This window comes from Heloderma suspectum, chromosome 14, assembly GCF_057233095.1.
Source record: "Heloderma suspectum isolate Gila_16-S chromosome 14, 16-S_ref, whole genome shotgun sequence".
NCBI lineage: Eukaryota > Metazoa > Chordata > Lepidosauria > Squamata > Helodermatidae > Heloderma > Heloderma suspectum.
Window position 1 is genome coordinate 5,282,919 of NC_139471.1, and position 14,288 is coordinate 5,297,206.

A 14,288-nucleotide genomic window follows, 5' to 3' on the forward strand; every position below is an offset into this window, starting at 1 on the left:
CGGCCGTCGCGGGCCTCTCGCTTCCCCTCACGGAAGGGGCCCCTGTGCAGGGCGGCGAGGGGAGACCCTCCCCAGCCCCCAGGGTGGGGGACACCCCCGGCTGCCCCCTAATCGAAACCAAATTCAAGGTGTTGGTTTTGACCTTTAAAACCCTATGCGGTTCCGGCCCAGCCTGTCTTCAGGAGCGCCTCCAGCAGCACCAGACAGGCCGCTTGACAAGATCAGCCTCGGGTGGCCTTCTCTCTGTCCCATCAGCCAGGACAGCTAAACTGGTGGGGACGAGGGAGAGGGCCTCCTCTGTGGTGGCCCCCACTCTGCGGAACTCCCTCCCTAGGGAACTCCGTCATGCCCCCTCTTTAATGAGCTTCCGTCGTGCATTAAAAACGTGGTTGTTCAGGCAGGCATTTGGGGTGGGCTAGGGTATTTTAGAAAATGTTTTTATTGCAGAATTTTATTGTTTTAAACTGTTTTTATTGTATGTTGCACATCGCCCAGAGTGGCTGGGTGACCAGCCAGATGGGCGATTAATAAATTTAATAATAATAATAATAATAATAATCGAACAGGGAGCAAAGCGAGGAAAAGGAGCAGCCTGCGGCCCTCCAGGTGCTCTTAGACTACAATTCCCATCAACCCCAGCCAGCGCAGGCTATGGTGCAGGACGATGGGAGCTGCAGTCCAGCCATGTCTGAAGGGCCACCAGCTTGCATGCGTAACTAGAACACGCCCACAAAAACCTGCTGTTTTTTGTTTGGCTTTGCTGAAGCAGCCAAAATAGATGTTACTTTAACTCCGTGTCTAACAGCAACGTTTCTCCCGCCCCCCAGCTCTATTTTTACTCTAGAGTAGGCACAGGATGGGGAGTTATCCAGATCTTAAAAGCCTCCCCCCCCCCCCAAGCACGCGTGAAGGTCCCAACCCAAATCGGGTCCCTGAGCCTAGAGTGAAAGTGAGGGCAAAAAGAGGTAGTTGCTGGACACGGATTTAAAGTTTTGGCCCTAAAGTTGTGGGGGTAGAGGGGGCTGCTGTACACATTTCCTGGATGGGGCAAAAATAAGGGGGGCAATGCTGTCAAGTAAGGGGCTGGCAGCAGGGCTAACAGTCTGGGGGTAGCTTTTGCATGTGGTTAGAGCAGGCATGCAAAAGCTGGGGGGCAGTTAGCAAGATACATGAAAGATGGGGGCATTTCAAATATTGCACACCACTGGCTGGGCTAATGCATCCAATACTTACACAGGGATTATTGAGAAGTTGCCTTGGCTGGTCAGGTGGTCGTATTAATGGGGCAAAATCTTAATTTCTTAGAAGGGTTTCTAGCCTTTGTACACCTTAATAGCCAGCAACACAAAATCTGAGACCTCTGCCAAGTGTAGCTTCATGGTAACATTTTGAACATCCGTTTGCCCCATTCACACTTTAGTTTTAGAGGTACAAACATAAAAATTGGGAAAACTCAAGTCCGCATGCATGCAAATGGAAGGGGGAAGATGGAGGTACTTTCTATCTCCTAAAGAGAAGCGGCACCAGCCCAAAGTAGCTGACCCTATGCAAATGCCATGCCCCTGTAGACAGATTTATTCACTCCAGTGCAACACTTCCAACAGCGGCCTGCTCAAGCAGTAAAGACATTCACTTATGTATCTGAGCTGGGAGTACTTTGTTGTTCAGTCGTTCAGTCATGTCCGACTCTTTGTGACCCCATGGACCACAGCACGCCAGGCCTTCCTGTCCTGTGCTGTCTCCCAGAGCGTGCTCCAGTTCATATTCATTGCATCCGTGATGCTATCTAGCCATCTCATCCCCTGCTGTCCCCTTCTGCTTTTGCCTTCAGTCTTTCCCAGCATCAGGGTCTTTTCCAGAGAGTTTTCTCTTTGCATTAGGTGGCCAAAATATTTCAGCTTCAGCTTCAGTATCTGTCCTTCCAATGAGCACTCAGGGTTTATTTCCTTTAGGATGGACTGATTTGACCTCCTTGCAGTCCAGGGGACTCGTAAGAGTCTTCTCCAGCACCACAGTTCGAAAGCATCCATTCTTCAACACTCAGCCTTCCTTATAGTCCAGCTCCCACAGCCATACATTGCTACTGGGAAAACCATCGCTTTGATTAGACGGACCTTTCTCGGCAAGGTGATGTCTCTGCTTCTTACTATGCTGTCTAGGTTGGCCATAGCTTTCCTCCCAAGGTGCAAGCATCTTTTAATTTCATGGCTACAGTCACCGTCTGCGGTGATCTTAGAGCCCAAGAAAATAAAATGTCACTGCTGCCATTTCTTCCCCTTCCATATGCCAGGAAGTGATGGGGCCAGATGCCATGATCTTTTTTTAATGCTGAGTTTCAACCCAGCTTTTGCACTCCCCTCTTTCACCCTCAACAAGAGGCTTTTTAGATCCTCTTTGCTTTCTGCCATTAGGGTGGTATCATCTGCATATCTGAGGTTGTTGATAATTCTCCCGGCAATCTTAATTCTGACCTGTGATTCATCCAACCCGGCGTTTCTCATGATGTACTCTGCATATCAGTTAAATAAGCAGGGCGACAATATGCAGCCTTGTCGTACTCCTTTCCCAATTTTGAACCAATTGGTTGTTCCATGTCTGGTTCTTACTGTTGCTTCTTGACCCTCATACAGGTTTCTCAGGAGACAGGTAAGGTGGTCTGGTACTCCCATCACTTTAAGAATTTGCCACAGTTTGTTGTGATCCACACAATCAAAGGCTTTAGTGTAGTCAATGAAGCAGAAATAGACGTTTTTCTGGAATTCTCTTGCTTTCTCCATGATCCAGCGAAAGTTGGCGATTTGATCTCTAGTTCCTCTGCCTCTTCAAAACCCAGCTTGTACTTCCGGTAGTTCTCGGTTCGCATACTGCTGAAGCCTAGCTTGTAGGATTTTGAGCATAACTTTGCTGACATGTGAAATGACCTGCTGGAGTAAACTGCTGGAGTAAACTACTGCTGCTTGAGAACATAGGTACAGGTACACTCCCAAGTGAAAGTGTGGAATAAAGAAATTTGAAATGGGAGGAGAGAATAGCAGGTTTAAGTACTGAACACTGCCAGTATGGGTGGATGTTCTATAATAAAATAAGGCCCAAACTCCATAAGGCTCTCCTGTTCTGGTTTCAATAGCTGCTCTTTCCTCCTTATCCTGGTATTTGGGGGGGGGGGTATTTGTCCCCACTTTTGCCCACAGACCCTCCAACCACTGGGAAGCAGCCCCTGAGAGTTTCTCGGAAATGGAATGTAGCCCTCAAGCTAAAATAGGTTCTGCACCCATTTCACAGGATAACAGGCTAAGAGCCCCTCTGCCCCCAAAGCTGACAGCTGAGACATCCATTTGCCTCTCCTATCCCATGTCTCTCTTCCCTCCAAGTTGGCAGCTAAGAGAACCGGGAGATGCTGCTCAGCAGGGCCAGAATTGATCTTGGGCCTTCCAGTTGCTGACCCCAAAAGTACAGAGACGGATGCAAAGAGCAGGAAAAAATTGGAAAATACAGAGCAGCTTTCTGCAGAAGAGCTCTGGAAGCAGAAGCTGACTTACCTGCTTCAGACCTACCAAGATCCTATCTAAATCAAAGCCGTTTAATCCATACAGATTGCAGGAGGGAGGTACCTAGTCACACACAGTTCAAACTTCTGGTTGTAAGCTGAAAGCTTGGAGCTCAGAAGGAAGTTGCTCTTTGACTTTACCTCAATGCTGAAAATCCCATATATCTCACATTGGAAAATATAGTGGCTGCCCATTCAAAAGACTGTCCCATTCACTGGTTCAGGGAAAATAATTCTACTGTACTAATTATTCTACCTACCCTGGCCACAAAAAGCCAGTTAATTTTTGGTTTTAAAATCTTACGCTCCTCTTGGAAGGCTTAGGCTTTGGAAAGTCTCTAGGGCAGGGGTGTCAAACCTCTTTCAGCTTGAGAGGCAAGTTCAATTTTGGATGAGACCTCGAAGGCTGCATTCCAGTGGTGAGCGGATCAAAAGGGAATAGGGGCAAAATATTTTTAAAAAATACCTGCATATTTTAGCTTAAAGCACTTGCTGCCAGTAACTAAGCCTAAGGAGAGGCATTTCAACCTTTTGGAAGGGGGAAAAGATGCAGAAAAGTTGGAAACCACCAGTTGACGGTCGGGAGAAGATGGCAAGGCTGGGGGAAGTGGTACAGCCCCTCTGGGGAACCCCGAGTTGACCCACAGGCTTGGGGTTCAATACCCCTGCTCAAGGGGAAGAGAATTCCAAAGTAGAAGGCGGCCATCAAGTATGTATCTCTCTACACATCCTTATAGACCTGATTTAGCAAACAGATGGTACATGTCAAGAAACATTCTTTGTCCATCTTAAAGACAGGCAGAGGCAGCCTCTCCATTATGCTGTGGCCAGGCACCTGAAGTGGCTTAAAATTAATAATGGACATGCCCATTGAGACTGACCTGGGACTCTATACCCCTGATTTTATCAGTCAGGTGGCAACCCAGTCATGTGCCACTGGTCGCACGGAAGCTTGCCAGCCCCTTCATCCATCCTGCTTGTGGCTCTGTATGGTGCTGTGCAAATACCATCAGCCACTATGACAGCTAGGATGGGTGCTGTGGCAGCAACTACAAATAGACAGGGAACAATGTTGACGAGAGGCAGTTAGAAACTCAGCTGCTTTATATCTTTGGGGCCAGGGGGAAAGATGTCCCATGGGGCGGCCGCAAGAATGAGGACAGTGACACATCAGGGAGAGTGAGCCAGGCCAGCTCAAAAGCAAAAAGGCAGCCAATCCATTCCAATCCTTTACTTGAAAACACAACTTCCATGCAGAGTTGTTCAGATTAACTGCTGATGTCTGAGCTTGCTCCCCAGGCCTTCTCCCAGCCACAGGGGGAGGAAAAGCTTTCGCTACAGGACAGTTATTTCAACCAACAATGTGTTCTCACCTGAACATTACAGTAAATGAGTCCTATATAAGAGAACTGCTAACAAAAAAAAAAACTGTACACAACTTTACAAACATATTAACATATAAATAACAGGAAGCTTCCGGCCAGGAGAGCTCCCACAGTAGTCTTTTTTTTTTTTTTGCTTGAGACTAACACTGGAAGGGGAGAGCCAGTCCCTTTCCTCAAGCATCACAGGGGTTGGTTTGTCTTTTTTTTTCCTCGTTGTCAGTGCCTCTGGCTTCAAGTGAGCAGTCTGTGCAAAGCGGGCGCCTCCCCTCGCCCTTTGGGAAGGTGCCCTGGCGGCTAAGGCCTTGGCCAGCCGGTCATCGCTCTGGTCCAAGCTCTTGCTGGAAGACTCGCTTCTTCTCCCGACAGTGCTTCTTGTGAGCCGGCCAGTCTTTCTGCTGGCACTGCGAGCCGCAGTACCGTGCGACCTGGCACCGCCCACAGATGTTAAATTCACGTAACTGGAGAGAGGAGCACGGGACAAGAATCAGTATCCCTTTCGAGGCCCTAGAGAAAACCATCCCCAAAACAAGCCAACCAAGAGGTCTAAGGTAGCTCCAGGGCACGGCCTGAAGGTACGGCAACCTGGACAATGCTTGGATGGCAGGCCGCCTGGTTCCCCAACCTAAACCAAAGTGGTTTCCATCTGGGGAGAAAGGCAAGATATAAAGAACATATTCTGGGATTCTCACATGTGAATGACTGTTTCTAAACCTGCAGATCTCATGTATGACTCTCTGCATGTTTTTTTCTCCCCACAAAGACTCTCTTTGCGATTCCTATAATACTAAACTGGACAGAACGTCACCACCTAACATGTCAAATGTGGGTCTTCTCTGTAGCGGCACCCACCCTTTGGAACACCCTCAACCATGAAGTTTGGGAGAGGGAAACTGTGCTGTTTTAAAGGCCTCCTGAAAACACGTTTGTTCACCCAGGCATTCCCTGGCTTGTAATTAACTGCTATTAATCATATGCTGCTCTAGCCTACAATTCTTTGTATTGCTTTTACTGTTACTGTGGTTGAAATTGTTTTCAATAATGCATTCTAAGTGGTGATTTTAAAAGTATTTATATGTAAACCGCTTAGCGATTTTGCTATATTATGGAGCATATAAGCATTATTAATATATATATATAAAAATAAACGCGCATAGGATGTGTTGTCCATTTCTTTCGGTCACAGCTTATAACGAAGGTGGGCAACATGGGGCCGGTCAGTTGTTTCGGCTACAACTCCCCATCAGCCCTAGTTAGCACAGCCCAAGGTGAAGGGTCACAGGAGCTGTGGGCCTCAACATCTGGAGGGCCACAAATTGCCCACCCCTGGCTTATCGTTATGTCTTAGGAACATCGGAAGCTGCCTTAATCAGACTGCTGATTCATCTAGCCTCGCACTGTCAACGCTGACTGGCAGCGACTTTCCAAGGTTTTAGACAGAGGTCTTTCACAGCCCTACCTGGAGGTGCTGGAGACGGAACCTGGGACTTCAGAGCAGGTGCTCTGCTACCGAGCTAAAGCCCCCTCCCATACCCACAGATCTATTTCCACCTGGCCTTTTGCAAGAGCATTCAGAATTGTCCACAGAATTAAGCATGAAGGCTGAAGAGGCCCACTTTACTGCCCACCCCCCACGTTGAGAAGAAAATCAGCAGGCTAGGCAAGTGGGGTTTGGCCCTACGGACAATAGCATCTAGACCACACCGAGGCAGGATGATGGATTATCCAAGCAGAACGGTAGCACAAAGTCAGTTGTACTTCACAGACTAGGAGAAAAAACACCACCAAGAGACAGAGAGAGAAACGTCTGATGCTTTGTGGCCACTGGCCAAGATAACTATTTAGGTTAGACAGCACAGATAAATTCCTTGCATGGGAACGCAAAGAATCCACTAGCTATGGCTAAGGACTTTTTAAAAAACCATACTTCGAAGAGGGCGAACTTCCAGCAGCCGGCCTAGAATGGGGGCCTCTGATCCACAACGTGCTTCTGGCTTTGAACGCACCTGTTTCTCGATCATCGTGCAGGGAGGGTAGTGACATTCGTAGTATGTGCATGAGCTCTCCTCTTCTTCCACCACATCCCCGTTAGCGTTATAGTAGCGTGTTACATTCAGCACGGGAAACTGCTCCTCTATGGGGTCAGTGGGAAGCTGCTGTATGGCCAGCCAGTATAAGCTTTGTTCCCTTCAACACCAAAAAACAGCAACTTAAGTACTCGTTCAGCAAGCTTATTAGAGTCTATTCAATACAATGGAACTCAGTGCCTTATAAAACATAAAAAGGTGCTTGGGCTACTACATGGAGGAACCAAGACTTCCATTTAAAGAAACTCTCTTTCAAATTCCAGGCCTGAGTGCAAGACCTTCACCACCCTAACTGGATTTCCGTTGCTGGAGGAAGACAACCAGACAGAGGCATCAAAATTCTCAACGTTCGAAAACAGGAATCTGTTGCAATGAAATATCTACTAGTAATGTGTTTCGCTGCATCTCTGCCTTTCGTTAAATGGTTCAACAAAACCAAAATGATAACAGATGCAGAACTGCATTGCTTCCTGGTTGGTATATTTGCAATAGCTATTTATACTTCCCTTCCCTACTTCATCTGTAGAAGGTTGGTATAAATATTTTGATTTATTTTGTTTAAAAAGCCGTAGATTCAACATCAGCCTTGCCACGTAAGCTCTTTAAATTGGTTTGGACCCCTGACACTAAAAAACTCTGTACGACCCTAAAGCTTCCTTCCAGCATTACATTACGCACACATGGAGACACACACATGCAGACGTGCGCACATACATGCACTCAGTGGCACAGACGTTGTACTAGCCCTCAGGACTGAATAGCTTCTATTCCCAAGACCACTGGTATGCTACTTAGCGTTCAATATGGCTTTCCATAAGCTTTTTGTTCATGTGACAAAAGGAGGCTATTTTCATACTACACCCAGGATACAGAGGCCTAAAAGCAGAGGAGCTGTTTGCCACCAGACAAACAGTTGAATGGGAGCCAGCAGTAGTTCCATCCTTGCCTGCTGCCAACCTGTTTCCCCAGATGTGGAGTATATTAAAAAAAATCCTCCCAAGGGGCAATGCAAAACACATCCTGGGGCTGTTCCAACTTCCAGCCCCTTTTATCCCTCTATCTGTAACTCTCAGTTGTTCAGGATTTACCTTTGTTTGCTAGAGATTTCTTCAGCTTTGGGTCTCCAGCCCCATGGAACCAATCGCAGGTTGTCCAGCCGGTTGTCCACTGTCACCGCATTCAGATGCACCACCTGAAACCCTGGAGCAATGCCTCCCCGATGCCTCTCCCTGAAAGAGAAAACAAGCGACTTGCAATTCTCGGCAGAGGGTGCTTGGATGCTCCCAGCTGGTTCTAGTAACCTCCTGTTTAGACTACCCTGGTGCACTGTGAGTGGCCCTTGAAGACAGTTTGGAAACTGCAGTAGGCTCAAAATACAGCTACAAGGATTCTCATCACGACATCTCACTAGGAGCATCTCTCGCTATCTTCAAAAGAGCTTTGCAGGCTACTGGTTCATTTCCATGCCCAGTTCAAGGTGCTGGTTCTGACTTCTTAAAGCCCTACAGAGCTTGGGACCCAAGTGCCTTAAGTACCTACTCCCACATCTACCTGCTCAGATATTAAGATCTTCTACTGAGGCCTTTCTCTGGGTACTCCTGCCATAACAAACCATGGTTTGTTAACTATGAACAACCCAGAGAGAGAATCCATGGTTTGTTGTTGGGTTGTGAACTCTGGGTTTTTTAAACCATGGTTTGTCATTACATGTGAACCCAGAATTGTGGATTGTTCATGGATTTTTTCACCAGGCTACAGAGGTGATGGGCAAGAGTGATAAAAAGGAAAACAGCCACTCCACATGCCAGTACTACAGCCCTGCAAAGGCATTGGAACACAGAGAGGGAGCAGGCAAAGGAGAAGGAAAACAAACAACCCAAGGACTGAGAAAACAAACCACATTTATTTATTAGCCTATCCAAGGTTTGTCTGGCAGACTAACAAACCATGGTTTAATGTCATGTGCAAACAAGGCCATAACACACATTTTTCAGCTTTCTAAAACCCTTAGGGCGAAAATCCTATGGCCGCTAGGCAGTGGCTAGACAGTCATAGGATTGGTCAGTTCCCGGAGAACCGCCTCCCCACCCCCACCCCCTCCCCCACCTCGTAGGCAGCGTGGATCGTCCCCGCACTCCGAAGAACAGCATGGAACGGGGCAAAAGGGGGCGTTCCTGGGGGCAAGGTGGGGAGTTTGTAAGTGCCGGTATGCCACTTCCTATGTGTCGTCCGGCCTGCCTACCCTGTGCTCCGACGTCCCGCAGCTAGACAGCAGAAATCAGCCGTCTAGCTGCAAATGCAGGTTGGCTGAAGCACGGAGGATATGATCCACTCTGCACTCCTCCCACCATGCATTGGAGAGGCGGTCACCTCTGAGTTTGGTGGTAGCCATCTATCCACATAGGACTGCTCCCTTAGTTGCGTTTCTTTTGCACAACAATACCTACCACAGTAACTCGTGCAGCAGGCGTCCAAACCCCCTTCCTCGGTTTTTGTCAAATGCAAAAGCAAATATTCTAGCACCATTTCCATCAGCGTCAACCTCCATTCGAGCCTGGCCAAAGAAACGAAGCACATCTCTTAATGTATTGATTGAAAATATTTGTATGCCTCTGTATAATTTCCAAGACAGCTCACAATCCTAACACAATAAAATCCAACAACACTATAATAATAAATAGAAACAATGGAGAGTAAAAGGAAACAGCAATAGAAGCAGCAAAATCACAATGCATAAAGAAACATGCAAATATTACATGCCTAGGCAAATAAGGGTTTTAACCTGTTGCCTACAAGATACGAATGACAGCGCCATGTGAATTATGTCTCAGGAGAGTGCTCCACAAACACAAGGTCCGGTCACCACCAGCCTAACGTCTGAAGGCAGGGGTACCCTGAGCTGGGCCTCCAAAGGAAATCTTAAAGATCAGGAAGGTTCACATGGGACAAGCAAGAAGATGCAGGTCATAGTGAAAAGGAAAGATGGGAAAATGCCTGATGAGAAGTATGCCCTCGCCTCAGGAACTTGGCCTGCCTCCTTGGTCCCAGAGGTGTGGGAGATGGCTGCAGTTACACTGCAGGAGTCAACAGGCACTCTGAACAAGTTCAGAGATATCTTCCTTGCTAGCCAGCCTGAGGAGACAGAGGAAATGCACGACGCATCTCTGTGTGTGGAGGATGTCCCTATGCACCCAGTGAGTGTGCAGCCACTGCTGATGCCAAGAAAATGAACGGTGTGTTATGGAGATCTAACTCAAAATCTCCCCCTTTTCCAACACTATTCATTCAGCGGAGCCCTCCCACCACGCTCAATGCTAAAAATACATTAAGCCTAAATTATAACCTTAATAAGGAAACATTCAATTCTGCAACTCTATGATGGTTAGTCTAATTCTGCTACTTCCAACAACAGTTTCACGCTTTGAAGATGTTGGTACTTTTAACACAAGAATCATACACTCCTTCCGTGCCACAGAGTGCAAATTCCATACCCACTCCTCAGTTAACAAAATGGGTCCACCCAATGGCTAACTCTGGTTAAAATGAACAGGACATCCCTATATGCTTTTTAAAAAAACAGGCTTTTACATTAACCAGGACTGACTACCTCTGCTGTACCATAATACAAAAAGGAATCTTTTACATCTGGCCCTGTCGTTAGAGAGCTTAACAACTCTAAGGGCGCAACCCTATGCATGTTTTGACTGAAAAAAAGTTCTACAATTCCCACTTTTCCCAAGCCACTCATGCTGAGGAAATGATAGGAGCTGTAGGACTTACTTCTGTCTAGATGTGCAAACGATTGCACCCTAAGACCCATTAGCTATACAAAAGACATACATAATACAGAGAGACAGAGATGAATCAACACAGCTGCCTGCATTTTAGGACTCTTCTTGGAGGTGCAGCTATGGGGACTGTCAGTGGCTGAGCACCCGCTTGAGATTATCCCCAGTTCAGTCCTGGGTTCAAGTCTCTTTTCTGCCATGGGCCTACTCTTCAGTACTACTGATAGCTGTATAAATGTATCTATAATCAAGAACATGTCAGGAGCTGCATAGAATGCAGAAGTTATGCAGTCTCTGTTTAGGGTGCTTACAATATACAATGAATGGATAAGATGAGGAAAAGACCAGGGAGTTACACTATGGAGGAGTGGGATGGGAAAGGGGGCAGAATCAGGTGGCAGCAAAGAGCAAGTAAAGGGCATCTAAAATTTTGGTACAAAAATCGCTTTGCAAGATGTCACCGTGAGAAGTTAAATGAGTGGGGGGAGGGGGGAAGCAGGCTAAGCCCCTGTTCCTGAAAGGGCTTGCTACTAAAATCTGTTGCCATGGATGCTGCTCATCCACACCTCCCTCTTGCCGGAGGCTGGCAACTGAGGGGGGCAAATACCAATCCTAAAAGAGCCAGAACTAGTTCAGGGGCCAGCAGTTGCTGACCCTTTATCTAGAGTGACTAAGGGAAGACATTGTTAAAAGAACTGGGCACCAACAAGGGAATGAGAGAAGTCAAGCTACAAATGTGACAGATGGAGGCCTGGATTCTTACCTCAAAAGAGTAACTCTCCACAAGTGGAATGTCTTGCTCATCTATCAGTGTGTACTTTGTCTGAAATCAGAAAGATAATTAAGAGTGAAACACTCTGTATGGAGGATAAGTTACCAACATCTGACAGGACCCCTTTTTCAGTCATTTCACCACAACACCGTGCTAAGCCATTCCAGGGAAGGGCATGTAAAGCTTTCTGTTACCCAGGGAAACATCTTATGCAGGCAAGGAAAAGCAGACATCTTTAAAAAATGCATTTCTATGGCAAGGCCCATTTCAAACCCTGTTGTCTAAACCACAGGAAATTTGTTTCAAAAGAACAACCCTGGAGTGTTTCGGGATCTCTATCTGCCGAAGAACTCACAGGTCTGCCAGCAAGTCTCATGGCTTAACTTGCCTCTCTCTCACATTCCTAAGAATTTAGGAGCCCTGCTGGATCAGACCAAGGGTCCATCTATTGTTCCAGCATCCTCTTTCCCACAATGGCCAAATGTTTTTAGGGAGCCCTCAAGCAGGACATGCATTATCCTTCTCTTGCTTTTGGCTTCATAAAGGGGGTGGGGAGAGCAGAGAAGACTACAAAATTGTTTTTTTGTACCAGTTGCATCTCAGAAATGCGCCCTTGGCCCGAGAGATGCCACAGAAACCTGTTGGCCTCTAAAGATTGCTTGTTAGTTCTGAGGGAGGAGTATGTGCTACAATACATTAGCTAATATAGCTACCTTTCCTGAATCTCAATTAAGCTGCCTTTCCTTACAAACCCTTGCACCAAATACATAGGATTACACCTTTTTAGTCCACAATTAATCCAAATGAAGCACCACTGTGAGCACATTGCATACAACTGATAAGGCAGATCACAATACACACCCCTAGCTGTGCCCTGCAGGAACATCGGCAGCCACCTTAGACCAGGTAAGACCATGCATCCATCTGGGCTAGCACTGTCTACTCTGAAAGGTGCTCTCCAAGGTCTCAGAAAGAGAGGATTCCGCATCCCTTGCAACCAAGTCCTTTTAACTGGAGATGCCAGGAGTTTAAGCTGGAACCTACTGCGTGCAAAAGCAGGTACAACCACCTTGCTGCTGGGCTACTGACCCTATCCCACAAGGGGAACTCAGGGCAAGAGTATAAGACTCAACCACTTCACCCCCACCTGAATTCTGAACTACACAGACCACAGGGTTGTGTTGTTGTTTTTTTTAAATAAAAGACAAGATACCCACACCATTTAGGTCAGCCTTCTGCAATCTGAGAATCAGACTGCACCTCCCATCATTCCCAGCCAGTATGCTGGCTAGGAATGATGGGAGGTGCAGTCCAACACATCTGGAGGGGAAGGCTGATATAGGGATACTTGGGGGCCTGCCCCTTAGAAGAACCCATTACCCTTTTACACACACACCCCCCTCCAGCAACTCTTCCCCCTCCAGGTCCAACTTCTACCCTCTCACACCAGCCAGGGCTGATGGGAGTGGAAGCCCCCAACATCTGGAGGTCCCCAGGTTGGGAGAAAAAAGGAAGGAAGGAAGGGCTGCCTCACAGGTGGAGGAGGGGGGCAAAAAGCTGGATTTGGCATGCCAACCCGTAAAGGAAAGGGCGCACGGAACCCCACGAGGCGGCCAGTGACGTCACAGGCGGGGGGCCGTGTGACGTCACACGGCCCGTCACGCGCGGCGAGGGAGGGCGCCGGGGGTGGGCCGTGAGGGGCTCCCCCTCCGCCCACGAGGCCCATTCCTCTCCTCCCCGCAGGCCAGGCCAGGCCGCCTCCCCCCGTGCCGCGCGCCGAGAGGGGCTGCCGGCCCGCACCTTGCCCGCCACCCGGCCGAGCCGCACGATGCCCAGCTTGAAGTCGGTCATGGCCCGCCTCGGCCTTCCAGTCGGGGGGGCGGAGGAGGAGAGGAGAGGAGAGGAGAGGGGGAGGGGAGGAGGAGGGAGGAGGGGAAGAGCGCGCGAGACGGAGCGAGACGCCGATGCCACGCGCCGCCGCCGCCGAGGACGCCGCCGCCTCGCGCACACCCGAAGAGACGGGGCGAGGGAGGGGGGAGGAGGAGGAGGGGGCGGGGCGCACGCGCCGCCAGCGCCGCCGGCGGCCTCCAGCCCCTGCGCGGCCAATGGGCGCGCGAGCCGCCCTCCTGCGTCATCTACCCCCGCCCCGCCAGTCGGCGCGAGGGGAGGAGGCGTGCGCTCGCGACGCGGCCCCACGTGACCCGGGAGCCGGCCGTGGCGGCGGCGGCGGCGGCTGATGACGTCGCGGTAGAACTCGCGGGAATTCTCTCCTCTGCCTCCACGCCCGGCGGCCCCTTTTCTCCTCAGCGCGGCGCGAGTGGGCGGGGCAGAGCGGGCGCGCGACGTGCCCCGGCGTTTAAAGGAGACGTCGCCCATGCAGCGCCAAGACACGCGTTCTCCCGTTCACACACGCACGCACGCACGCACGCAGACATACATGTACACGGAGACCTATGCGCACACATTTATATATTTATATACATATAGATGCACGTACATGTTTGTATATGCACGAATTTATATACACATTTATATAGATACGTATATAACACATATGTACATATACACATTCATATATATATATATATGTATGTATCACACACACACATATTTATAGAAATATTTATTTATGAGTATTTATAAACCGGTTGCATCTAAAGACTTTAAACAGTGTGCAACAGGGGTCCCCAACCTTTCTGGACCCACGGGCAC

The 14,288-nt window shown here is 48.6% G+C and overlaps 1 protein-coding gene across 2 annotated transcripts; it reads right to left on the reverse strand.

Annotated features, from left to right (window-relative positions):
- Positions 1-5,028: 5,028 nt before the first annotated feature.
- ZMYND19 (zinc finger MYND-type containing 19) lies at positions 5,029-13,593 on the reverse strand. 2 transcript variants are annotated; one of them, XM_084820990.1, is made up of 6 exons: positions 13,377-13,593; positions 11,568-11,627; positions 9,464-9,570; positions 8,105-8,245; positions 6,936-7,116; positions 5,029-5,390 (listed from the first exon to the last, which is right to left on the reverse strand). In XM_084820990.1, the coding sequence occupies exons 1-6, from the start codon at positions 13,425-13,427 to the stop codon at positions 5,247-5,249; spliced, it is 684 nt and encodes a 227-aa protein (XP_084677116.1). In that variant the 5' UTR covers positions 13,428-13,593; the 3' UTR covers positions 5,029-5,246. The 2 variants fall into 2 exon arrangements, with proteins under 2 accessions (XP_084677116.1, XP_084677117.1); XM_084820991.1 differs by lacking the exon at positions 13,377-13,593 and adding an exon at positions 12,438-12,616.
- Between the last annotated feature and the right edge of the window lie 695 nt (positions 13,594-14,288).